The sequence below is a fragment of the Pelecanus crispus genome, chromosome 23, assembly GCF_030463565.1.
Source record: "Pelecanus crispus isolate bPelCri1 chromosome 23, bPelCri1.pri, whole genome shotgun sequence".
In the NCBI taxonomy this organism is placed as follows: Eukaryota; Metazoa; Chordata; class Aves; order Pelecaniformes; family Pelecanidae; genus Pelecanus; species Pelecanus crispus.
In genome coordinates this window covers 598,340-610,660 of record NC_134665.1, presented here as the reverse complement: position 1 = coordinate 610,660, position 12,321 = coordinate 598,340, and the positions used below count along the sequence as shown (strand labels likewise).

The 12,321-nt window shown below is 48.6% G+C and overlaps 1 protein-coding gene across 1 annotated transcript; it reads left to right on the top strand.

The window, feature by feature from the left end:
• Positions 1-574: 574 nt before the first annotated feature.
• On the top strand, positions 575-5,734 carry LOC142595806 (ubiquitin carboxyl-terminal hydrolase 42-like). The gene is made up of 10 exons (XM_075724658.1): positions 575-716; positions 1,157-1,255; positions 1,352-1,445; positions 1,592-1,659; positions 1,835-1,905; positions 2,366-2,448; positions 3,201-3,312; positions 3,700-3,840; positions 3,959-4,059; positions 5,647-5,734. The coding sequence occupies exons 1-10, from the start codon at positions 575-577 to the stop codon at positions 5,732-5,734; spliced, it is 999 nt and encodes a 332-aa protein (XP_075580773.1).
• Positions 5,735-12,321: the final 6,587 nt, after the last annotated feature.

Genomic DNA, 12,321 nt, shown 5'->3' with positions numbered 1-12,321 from the left:
ATGGGCTGACAACCTAGCATGAATTCTGGGGCGTTTCCTGGTAGCAGCCAGACTTACCCAGGTGTTTTCGATCAGACACAGGAAAATGCATTTTATCACTCCTCTGCCACTACGTACAAGACTTGGAAAGATGACATTGCTCGTAGAAAGATCTGACATCAGTAGGGTTACCTTCTCTGCTAGGTACTTGCTTGTTTTCATCAACTTACAATCAGGAAAAGGGAAGACTTGACCTGATAATCCAATGCAAGGCTCTAGAGGGAAAGGAAGATAGCCCGAGGCACAGAAAGCAGAGCGGGGGTTTGTTGGACTTTCAGTAAGCAGAGGAACAGACTATTTTCCAAAACGGTTTCTTGACCAGTAATTGTCAGTGGCAGTGTTAGGCTTCCCCCAATGTTTCTGTGTTGGAGGTTAGAGCTGCTTTTCCTGGGAGCTTCTGTACAAACTCGACTTTTTAAATATGCGATTGTGCAACAGCATCAACTCATCTCTTTTCAAATACCATTTCCCTGCAGTCCTTGCCGAGGGAACGGCTCCCACACAAAGGGTCCTCTTTCCCCTGGAGAAGATTTGCATGGCCTGGCCGCAACGACAGAGAGCTGGAGCAGGACTCTACAACCTGGGCAATACGTGCTTCCTCAACTCCGTCCTGCAGTGCCTGACGTACACGCCCCCTCTCACCAACTACCTGCTCTCTCGTGAGCACAGCCAGTCATGTGAGGACTTTTAGGAACAGCTCCTTGTAAATCTGTTGGGCACTTCCCAAGGATTCTCACAATCTGGAATTTCATTTAGGAGAAAAGCAGCCCTTCTTTGTCAGCCCCCCAACTTGGTGTTCTTTGCACACTCAACCCTAGAAGCCTCTTGTCCTATCTAGGTGTGTTCATCTTCAGAAAGGCACCACTTTCTAGCCCCGGGTCTCGGACCCTAGTCCTGCAAGTTAAACCCTCTGTGCTTATTGCACAGAAAACTTCTGTCCGTTAAGCACCCCTCTGAAGAAAGCTTTCTATGCGCTAAAATGTCCGGGGCTTGTTGGGACATTGGCACTTTGGGAGGAGTGGAGACTGTCCTTATAACGTCATTAGGTTTCCCAGTGCTATGGCTATTTTGCTAACCTGAGAAGCTTGCTTCCCTCCCTCCGGCCCACCCTCTTCAGGTTGTCAGCAAGGCTTCTGCATGATGTGCGTAATGGAAGCGCATGTTCACAAGGTCCTGCATTCCTCAGCCAGTGCCATCCAGCCGAGGGCTGTCGCCAGTGTCCTCACACGTAAGTCATTTCAGGTGCTTTGACATGGTTCCTTCCCTTCTTGTAGGACAGAACTAGTAACTTCTTCTTTCTTAGGAATAGGAGAACACTTTGAGCTTGGCGTGCAGGAAGATGCCCACGAGTTTTTATGCTATACTGTTGATGCCATGCAGAGAGCTTGCCTGAGTGGAAGCAACCAGTAAGCACAAGCAAATTACCTTTTCAATGTTCCTGAGCCCTTTGGACTCCTTGATGTACTCCCACCAAGGAAACCCTGCGCCCAGGGTTTTCCGACCAAGAAAACTCTTGGAAGAGATAACTCTCTGCCTTACCATTTGTTTCCAGCTTGGACAGCTCTTCTCAAGGAACTACCATCGTCCAGCAAATATTTGGGGGCTTTCTAAGATCAAGAGGTACTTTTTAAAAATATTACTGTCCTTAGAATGATCTGTGGCTCTTTGTTTGTGGTAAACAGCTTCTAGTATGCAGCAGTATGTCCCATGTGTCTAAAGTGGTATGTGTTGGTCGGTGAAATGGGCAGAGTCAGTCTCCTTCCCAGCCTGATAAGCATTTCTCTTTGCCTTCCAGTAACGTGCTTGAGTTGCAAAGCCGTTTCCGACACCTACGAGGCATTCCTTGATATTCCTTTGGATATCAAGGTAAAGAAGTTTGGAAATTGTGGTGCAAAATGTTTCCAGGTCCCTGCAGGAGGCTAGTTTATCTCCAGTGAACTCTGCTGACTTCAACCTGTGGGCTGTGACCTCACAAGAGCTTGGTGGTGGATGGGGAGGGAACTGGACTTGTGTGCTCCTTCTGGGGAAGCCCTGTAAATGGTCTCCCTGTGCTGGGTGCTGGGTGTCAGCTGAGCAAAGAGTAAGGATGGTACCTACAGCCATGATGACACTGTCATACCACCCTGCTTCGCACTCCCTCAATACGTGTCAGATTGCTGGATGGATGGGGTCGATTGCTTGTGTTATTTTTGACCTGTACCATGGACAACTCTGGTACCACCCAGGGGTAGCTGCTTCTTGGGACAACGCTGGTACTACACGGGTAGCTATGTCTTGGGATTTTGAATTTCCAGGAGCTTAGTGCTCTCCTTTCTTTCTCATCCAGGCAGCCTCCTCTGTCACTGGAGCTCTGGAAGACTTTGTCAAACCTGAGCAGCTGGATGGTGAAAATGGCTACAAATGCAGCAAGTAAGATTATTACTAATGACATCTTCCCAGCAGATACTGGGTTACGGGATAGCATGTCTCGAAGCACTAGTTCTGTTTTGACTTAATTGAGAAACCCAGTCATGAGGCAGCTGGGGTTTTTTTCTTTTCTTTTTCTTCCCCATACAACTAATCCACCTGAACAACCTGGAACTTGGAAAATAATGCATTTGTTTCTAAGACAGGTAATTTCTTTCCCTTCTGCCTGAATATTTGGAAAGCTCTGATGAGAATTTGATTCCTGGCATTGTCTGCCCTGGAAGTGGTCAACCTCCCTAGCTATGAAGCTGCCCACTGAACTACCCCTATGCCCAGAAGGACAAAGACACGTCCCGTGGGCAGTGGTGAGCTGAAGCAAGGAGGAGCTCTGGACAGGCATTTGGCAACAGCAGCGTCTTCAAGAAAGCAATCAACAGTTTCATTTGCAAGGCTTTTTGGATGCTTGCGTCTCTGTCCAGGAGACCTCAGTCCTCGGAGCAGTAGCAGCCCCCACTGGCTCTCTGAATGCTGTCAAGCCTAGTTCTTGTCTTGTAGACTGCGGGCTGCTGCTCTCCAAAGGGAGCCAGCCTAGACCAAAGCTACCTTCACTGAGAGCGTGCGGACTGAAGGGGTGTGGAATGCAAACACGTGCATACGATAGTTGAGCAAAACAAGCCTTAACTCAACCATCCATGGATGGGGGGCGGAGTGGGGAGAAGACAGGCTGCAACAGTTGGGTCTGTGCTTGTTTCAAGGTGTGACCAGCTGGCCACTGCGTCCAAGAGCCTTACAATACATCGTTCCTCCAATGTCCTGACAGTGTGCCTGAAGAGATTTGATGCTTTCTCTGGCAGAAAGATTAGCAAGGTATGTTTACAAGGGCACTGCAACTTTGTCTGCTTGGAAGGAGACCTTTCCTGAGGGACAATCCTTTTTTGAAGTTGTTCGTGTTTGCACGACAGCTATTGAGTGCAGCCATCTAAGGAAAATCAGTGCAATAGCTATGCCTCGCTCTTTCCCTTGTGGTAAGAGGGAAGTTCCAATGTGAAGATAAGCACCTACTGCGCTCGTGAAGAGCTGGTTTGGCTGAGAATGGTTTTCTGCCACCTCAATGATGAAATGGCAACACCTGGTTTTGATGAACCCAGAAGATCTATTTCTATACCTCTAGCCTGTGGTTGGTGACAAAGTTTTCTCAGGCTGCTTCCTAAAGACTCTCAGGATAATTTGTGAGTCTTCTTGGTGTCCCTTTAGGTTGTGAAGTATCCAGAATATTTGGACCTTGGCGCATACATGTCTCAGGCGGGTGGAGAACCGCTCCTCTATTCCTTGTATGCCGTCCTGGTACACGAAGGTTCTGGCTGTCAGGCAGGACACTATTACTGCTTCGTGAAGGTAAAAGTCAGCTCTGTGATTTGCGTTGGTGTATTGTGTCCTGCAGTGGTGTTCTGTCTGTGGTTTTGTTTTAAAACCCCTGCAGTTCATCTGAAGAGAGCGTTGCCTTTCTTTGCAGGCCAGCAATGGACGGTGGTACAAGATGAATGATGACTCTGTAGGTCTTTGTGACATCAAGACGGTTCTCCGCCAGCGTGCGTATTTACTCTTCTATGCCAGGTAATAACAAGCGTGAAGGGGTGCTCAGAATACACTCCCGCTCCTGTTACTGCTCTTGTTGTTGTTCTCCTCCAGTGGGTTTTGCTTTCTGTCCTGGGAAAGAATGACTGTTTGTCTCGTTCAGTTCTCTCTGTTCTGCTCCTTTCTTCTCCCTCCTTGTCTGGCACTAAACTGTTGTGCTTGTGCCACTTGCTGGCTGTGTGCTCTCTGAGACTGACTGGCTGTGACAAGAGGTGAAAGGGAGGCCTGAGAGGGCACAAAGATGAGTTAGTGCTTGGAAAGGGACAGACATGGCTGGAAGACCATGATCTAATTTCCAGCTTCTAGTTCTCGTTCAGTCTTCTGCGTGCCTTATCAAGTGCTGCCGGAAAATGATAGGATGAGACTGAAGCCACGAGGAGGCTGCAACAACAGCCCTAGGCTAAGATCACCGTTGTTTCTCCAGGCACCATGATTTGACCCCTGGAGCAGGCACTGAATGCCAGGGGACAAAGAGCATTTCCGTGGCAAAGCTGGGTCAGGTGCTGAAGAGTCCATTTTCTGGAGGCACCGTAGCACTGAGGAATCACGAACGCAGACAAAACAGGCAGAGGATCCAAGGGAAGAGAAAAATGCAGGACTCTGCAGGGACTCCCCCTCAGCACTGCAGCGGGAAGAGAGCGCGCTCTGACACCAAGCAGGGGAAGAAGCTGAACAGAAGCCAACCAGACTGTCTGCCTCCCAGGTGGAGGCACGCTTGCCGCGCAGAAATACAGAAGCACACTTGCCATCAGCTGGTGCGCGGCACTGGGAACCTGTGCAGCTCTTCCCACGGGGAGAACAGCAGCCCTGAGAATGGCAGAAGCTCAGGAGGGGAAGCTGTGCACGGCTCAAGTGACCACAGAGCAGACTCGCATTCTGCTTCGGTAGGTGAGCAGCAGCCACGGAAATCCTCACTTGAACAGCGTGTGCTCCCACCGGTGCCAGTTCACCCAGAGTCTGCAGGCTCTTGCCAGGCAAATGAAAAACAAAGATGCAGAAAGAGGAAACTGTCCTGTGCAGAGCGGGGTGAACGTGTGCCCGAAAGTAAGCGGCAAAAGTCAGAAGCGAGCATTCTGGTGATCCGGAATCGCGAAAGAAATGCAAGAAATGCAAGAAGAAAGAGAAATCCAAAGAGAACTCTGGAGAGGAGCACGCAGAAGTAAGCAATGTTTGCAGCGTCACCAGCAAATGTTGCCTCACTCTTGCCAGGTGTTTCAGGCGATCAAAACAATAAAATTGCCATCATAACCAGACCCAGTCCTGAGTGGTGCTTCTGATTTCTGTAGAGTGTTTGACCGTGCAAGAAGCAACAGAGGGGTTCAGGGCTTTTTGAAATTGTACACAATTGTACACAACTGCACACAATTTTGAAATTGTACACTCGAGACTTCCTTTACGAAAGCACCCTTGTGATCCAGAAGGGTGGAAGCTTTCTACACTTGCTGAGCATATTAAAATAGCATGTAGAGATCTCATGAAAAAAAATGCCCAGGAACAAAGCATCTGCAGTCCTGCTCGATTAGAGGCTCAGGTCACCTGCGTGTGATTCACGTTGTCTTCTCCCAGGTGTGACATCTGGTGCAAGAGACACAAGGAAACCAAGGCATTACAAGCATTGCCACTGACGGTCCCTCCAACAGGGTCATCTTGTTAAGACGATGGGTTTCCACTCTTTTTACTCCTTGTTTTGGTGAAGAAGCTGGTTTCCTGGCAAACCTGGGCAGTGGAGTCTGAGTAAAAAAGACAACACTTCACCCTGAAGATGCTTCTGCAGTGTCCCACAAGAGCTGCAGTTCATACGCCTTCTGGCCTCTTTCCGAGCCTGTCGCAAGGTGTTCTAGATATGAAATCGGTTTCTGAGGCATAACCAAGGCAGAAATGTGTAGGCATTTGTCCTGGTTTCGGCTGGGATAGAGTTAATTTTCTTCCTAGCAGCAGGCATAGTGCTGTGTTTTGGATTTAGTAGGAGAAGAATGTTGATAACATGCTGATGTTTTTAGTTGTTGCTGAGTACTGCTTATGCCAGTCAAGGACTTTTTCAGCTTCCCATGCTCTGCCAGGCGCACAAGAAACTGGGAGGGGGCACAGCCAGAATAGTTGATCCAAACTGACCAAAGGGCTATTCCATACCATATGACGTCATGCTCAGTATAGAAACTGGGGGGGGTTGGCCGGGGAGCAGCGACCGCTGCTCGGGAACTGTCTGGGTATCGGTCGTCGGGTGGTGAGCAATTGCATTGTGCATCACTTGCTTTGTATATTATTATTACTATTATTATTATTATTATATTGTTATTATTATTATTTTACTTTATTTTATTTCAATTATTAAACTATTCTTATCTCAACCCAGGAGTGTTTCTCACTCCTCCGATTCTCTCCCCCATCCCATCAGGGTAGGGGGAGTGAGCGAGCGGCTGCGTGGTGCTGAGTTGCTGGCTGGGACTAAACCACGACAGTCCTTTTTGGCGCCCAACGTGGGCACGAAGGGTTTGAGATAAGAACAGATTAACTAGAGTGTATTAAGGAATCTGTTAACAGTTGCCGGTCATGATATTAGTTCATCTGATCTGTACCATGTTCTTTTCTTGGCTGTGCATGTTAAAGCTTGGTGTTGGTCTGTGCATTGCGCTATGCTCTGTAGTGATTAAGGATGTTTTGATTGGGAGGTTCCTTATCAAAATCCTGACCTCGAGCATGGTTTTGTATCTGGGTTTTATACACAAGTCATTACTGTACTTCGGGTACCACCTCATGGAGAGAGTTAGCAATTATACCTTTCCCTCGGAGACATTTGTTGTGGAGGAACTACAGAATGGCACCTTCATTACCTTATTCTATAATGCTTCCTCCCTCATTACAGAAAGTTTTCAGTATTTTGAACATCCCTGGGCAGTTAAGATACTTCTATTGATACTTCTTGGGAATATTGTTTTGGTTTTGACAAAGGTTAGTAAGCAATTTAAGAATATCATCCAGAGATCTGCCCCAAGGCTGGAGAGTTATGAGTGGCAGGGTGTGTGGGATCGTATGGGCAAGTACCTAGGGCAGTGGGGACCTCCAGTGTTTTGGAACTTCACCCCTGAAGAAGTGCAGAATCCTGAAGAACTAGTAAAGTATTTGGAAGAAGTATGTTCACACCCTGGCAACTCCAAAGAGACACAACTCATTGCAACATGCTGGGGACTGGCCCATGCTTATAGAGCCCTGTTCAACACTATTCAGTACCCTCAAGGGAAAGAGAGGGTCTCTGGATCTGATGACAAAACAACAGGCACTGTGGCTACTCCAACCACAGCCATGAGCACTGTGGCTACTCCAGCCACAGCCACAAGCACTGCAGCTACTCCAACACCCACCACAGGTACTGCAGCCACTCCAACCCCAGTGGCAGGCACTGCGGCTAAACCAGAGAACCAACCTGCGCCGGTATCAGTTGCCCCTATACAGAAGAAAAAATACACGAGGAAATCAGTTCGTTTAGTAAGGGATGAAGATGAACCAGGGCCATCACGAGAACCAGAGGAGGAAGAACCCATAAATGAGATGGTGACCACCTGATCCCTATCCCTGAGTGAGCTGCGAGATATGCGAAAAGATTTCGGTCGTCATCCAGGCGAGCACATCATCACCTGGCTGCTCCGATGCTGGGATAATGGGGCCAGTAGCCTGGATTTAGATGGTAGGGAAGCCAAGCAGCTGGGATCCCTTTCCAGGGAAGGGGGCATTGACAAAGCAATTGGAAAAGGGGCAAAACCGCTCAGCCTCTGGAGGCGACTTCTGTCAAGCGTGAAGGAAAGGTATCCCTTCAAGGAGGATGTTTTATACCGCCCAAGCAAATGGACCACTGTAGAGAAAGGTATCCAGTACCTGAGGGAATTAGGCGTGCTGGAGGTGATTTACAGTGACCTGAATGATGAACAGTTAACCAAAGACCCAGATGAAGTCAGGTGCACACAATCCATGTGGCGGAAGGTGGTACGGAGCGCACCAGCATCGTATTCCAACTCGTTGGCAATACTAGCCTGGAAAGACGACGAGGCACCAACGGTGGATGAAGTGGCTAGACAACTCCGGGACTACGAAGAAAAGCTCTCTTCCTCCCTACGGGCCTGTGTCTCGGCTGTGAAAAACTGTCTGAAAAAATGTGCCAAGAGTTCCAACAACTCAGAGAGGATCTGTCCTACTCCCCACCTGCACGGACCAGTGTCTCAGCCATTAGGAGTCAACGTCCCTATGCTCAAGAGAGAGGATATAGAGGATACACACCACGGGGCACCCTGTGGTTTTACCTGCGTGATTATGGAGAGGACATGAGAAAGTGGGATGGAAAACCCACCTCAACCTTAGAGGCACGGGTGCGTGAGTTGCAAGGAAAAACTATTAGAAAAGGCGGTTCTCCCAGGAAAATTGCAGCTCCAGTTTCCAGTGAGCAGTTCCTGAGACAGAGTAAGAGGGCTAATTTTACTTCCGACCTTGATCAGGGGACTTTTGATTCACATTTACAGGAAGTGAACAACGAATACTGTGACCAGTGTTAGAGGGGCCCTGCCTCCAGCCAGGTGGAGGAAAGGGACAACCGGGTTTACTGGACTGTGTGGATTCGATGGCCTGGAACGTCAGACCCACAGGAGTATAAGGCTCTAGTGGACACTGGTGCACAGTGCACGCTAATGCCATCAAACTATAGAGGGGCAGAACCCATTTGTATTTCTGGAGTGACAGGGGGATCCCAACAGCTCACTGTACTGGAAGCTGAAGTGAGCCTAACTGGGAATGAGTGGCAAAAGCACCCCATTGTGACTGGCCCAGACGCTCCGTGCATCCTTGGCATAGACTACCTCAGGAGAGGGTATTTCAAGGACCCAAAAGGGTACCGGTGGGCTTTTGGTATAGCTGCTTTGGAGACAGAGGAAATTAAACAGTTGTCCACCTTGCCCGGTCTCTCGGAGGACCCTTCGATTGTAGGGTTGCTGAAGGTTGAGGAACAACAGGTGCCGATTGCTACCACAACTGTGCACAGGCGGCAATATCGCACCAACCGAGAGTCCCTGATTCCCATCCATAACCTGATTCGTCGACTGGAGAGCCAGGGAGTGATCAGCAAGACTCGCTCACCCTTTAACAGTCCCATATGGCCAGTGCGAAAGTCTAATGGGGAGTGGAGACTAACAGTGCACTATCGTGGCCTGAACAAAGTTACACCGCCGCTGAGTGCTGCCGTGCCAGACATGCTAGAACTTCAATATGAACTGGAGTCAAAGGCAGCTAAGTGGTATGCCACAATTGATATTGCTAATGCATTTTTCTCCATCCCTTTGGCAGCAGAGTGCAGACCCCAGTTTGCTTTTACCTGGAGGGGTGTTCAGTACACCTGGAACCGACTGCCCCAGGGGTGGAAGCACAGCCCCACCATTTGCCATGGACTGATCCAGACAGCACTGGAACAGGGTGAGGCTCCAGAACATCTGCAGTACATTGATGACGTCATTGTGTGGGGCAACACAGCAGAAGAAGTTTTTGAGAAGGGAAAGAAAATAGTCCAAATCCTTCTGAAGGCTGGTTTTGCCATAAAACAGAGTAAGGTCAAGGGGCCTGCACAGGAGATCCAGTTTTTAGGAATAAAATGGCAAGATGGACGTCGTCAGATCCCAATGGATGTGATCAACAAAATAACAGCTATGTCCCCACCAACTAGCAAAAAGGAAACACAAGCTTTCTTAGGCGTTGTGGGTTTTTGGAGAATGCATATTCCAAATTACAGCCAGTTCGTAAGCCCTCTCTATCAAGTGACCCGGAAGAAGAACGAATTCAAATGGGGCCCTGAGCAACAACAAGCCTTTGAACAAATTAAACGTGAGATAGTTCATGCAGTAGCCCTTGGGCCAGTCCGGGCAGGGCAGGATATTACAAATGTGCTCTACACTGCAGCCGGGGAGAATGGCCCTACCTGGAGCCTCTGGCAGAAAGCACCAGGGGAGACTCGAGGTTGACCCCGAGGGTTTTGGAGTCGGGGATACAGAGGATCCGAAGTCCGCTATACTCCAGCTGAGAAAGAGATACTGGCAGCATATGAAGGGGTTCGAGCTGCTTCAGAAGTGGTTGGTACTGAAGCACAGCTCCTGCTGGCACCCCGACTGCCGGTGTTGGGCTGGATGTTCAAAGGGAGGGTCCCCTCTACACATCATGCAACTGATGCTACATGGAGTAAGTGGGTTGCATTGATCACACAACGGGCTCGAATAGGAAACCCCAGTCGCCCAGGAATCTTGGAAGTGATCATGGACTGGCCAGAAGGAAAAAACCTTAGAATATCACCAGAGGAGGAGGTGACACGTGCTGAAGAGGCCCCACTGTATAATAAATTGCCAGAAAATGAAAAGCAATATGCCCTGTTCACTGATGGGTCCTGTCGTCTTGTGGGAAAGCATCGGAGGTGGAAAGCTGCTGTATGGAGTCCTATACGACAAGTCGCAGAAACTGCTGAAGGAGAAGGGGAGTCAAGTCAGTTTGCAGAGGTGAAAGCCATCCAGCTGGCTTTAGATATTGCTGAAAGAGAAAAGTGGCCAGGCCTTTATCTCTATACTGGCTCATGGATGGTGGCAAATGCCCTGTGGGGGTGGCTGCAGCAATGGAAGCAGAGCAACTGGCAGCGCAGAGGCAAACCAATCTGGGCTGCCACACTGTGGCAAGATATTGCTGCCCGGGTAGAGAACCTGGTTGTAAAAGTTCGTCATGTAGATGCTCATGTACCTAAGAGTTGGGCCACTGAAGAACATCAAAACAACCAGCAAGTAGATCAGGCTGCTAAGATTGAAGTGGCTCAGGTGGATTTGGACTGGCAACAGAAGGGTGAATTATTTATAGCTCGGTGGGCCCATGACGCCTCAGGCCATCAAGGAAGGGATGCAACGTATAAATGGGCTCGTGATCGAGGGGTGGACTTAACTATGGACAGTATTGCACAGGTTATTCATGAGTGTGAAACATGCGCTGCAATCAAGCAAGCCAAGCAGTTCAAGCCCCTTGGGTATAGTGAACGATGGCTAAAATATAAATATGGGGAGGCCTGGCAGATTGATTACATCACGCTCCCACAGACCCGCCAGGGCAAGCGCTATGTGCTCACCATGGTGGAAGCAACCACTGGATGGTTGGAAACATATCCCGTGCCCCATGCCACCGCCCGGAACACACCCTGGGCCTTGAAAAGCAAGTCCTGTGGCGACATGGCACCCCAGAAAGAATTGAGTCAGACAACGGGACTCATTTCCGAAACAACCTCATAGACACCTGGGCCAAAGAGCACGGCATTGAGTGGGTGTATCACATCCCTTACCATGCACCAGCCTCCGGGAAAATTGAGTGATACAATGGATTGTTAAAGACTACCCTGAGAGCAATGGGTGCTGGGACATTTAAACATTGGGATACGCATTTAGCAAAAGCCACCTGGTTAGTCAACACCAGGGGATCTGCCAATCGAGCTGGCCCTGCCCAATCAAAACTTCTACGTACTGTAGAAGGAGATAAAGTTCCTGTAGTGCACATGAAAAATATGCTGGGGAAGACAGTCTGGGTTACTCCCCCTCTGGCAAAGGCAAACCCATTCGTGGGATTGCTTTTGCTCAAGGACCTGGGTGCACTTGGTGGGTGATGCGAAAGGATGGGGAAGCCCAATGTGTACCTCAAGGGAATTTGATTTTGGGTGAAAATAGCTAATGAACTGAATTGTATGATATTAATTGCTTTATAATACTGTATGTTATCTCTTAACTGTATGTTATCTCTTAACTGCATGTTAATATAATAATATAGTAGGTTAATATTAAGTATATAATACTGTATATTATGATTGCTATATGCCACATCAATGGTATTGCAGTAAGAATTGCCCAGCTTAATGAAAATGAACTTTGATGAAACCATGTTGGAATGAGAACTGACTTCAGCATGCAACAGTCCAACACTGCACACCACCTCTCCTGCTCTGAGAGACTGTGATGACAGATGGAACCCAAAGTCATGGGCTAAATGAACTCAATGGACATTTTAGAGGGATGGGCCATAGACGAAGGGAATGATATCTGTGTGTATATCAAGATAGGGAAAGCGGTGGTGATTAATTGGAACACATTGGAAAGGGGAGGGCCTGTGCATGACGTAGATGGTATAGAATAAGGGGTGGATACTGTCCTGGTTTCGGCTGGGATAGAGTTAATTTTCTTCCTAGCAGCAGGC

What these genes read in the sequence shown, in the direction of transcription:
- LOC142595806 (XM_075724658.1), top strand. Translation starts at nt 575, where the DNA reads ATGGCCTGGCCGCAACGACAGAGAGCTGGAGCAGGACTCTACAACCTG. An exon ending in TCGTGAGCACAGCCAGTCAT is followed by an intron (nt 717 to 1,156) that starts GTGAGGACTTTT and finishes CACCCTCTTCAG; the next exon opens with GTTGTCAGCAAGGCTTCTGC. An exon ending in TGCCTGAGTGGAAGCAACCA is followed by an intron (nt 1,446 to 1,591) that starts GTAAGCACAAGC and finishes ATTTGTTTCCAG; the next exon opens with CTTGGACAGCTCTTCTCAAG.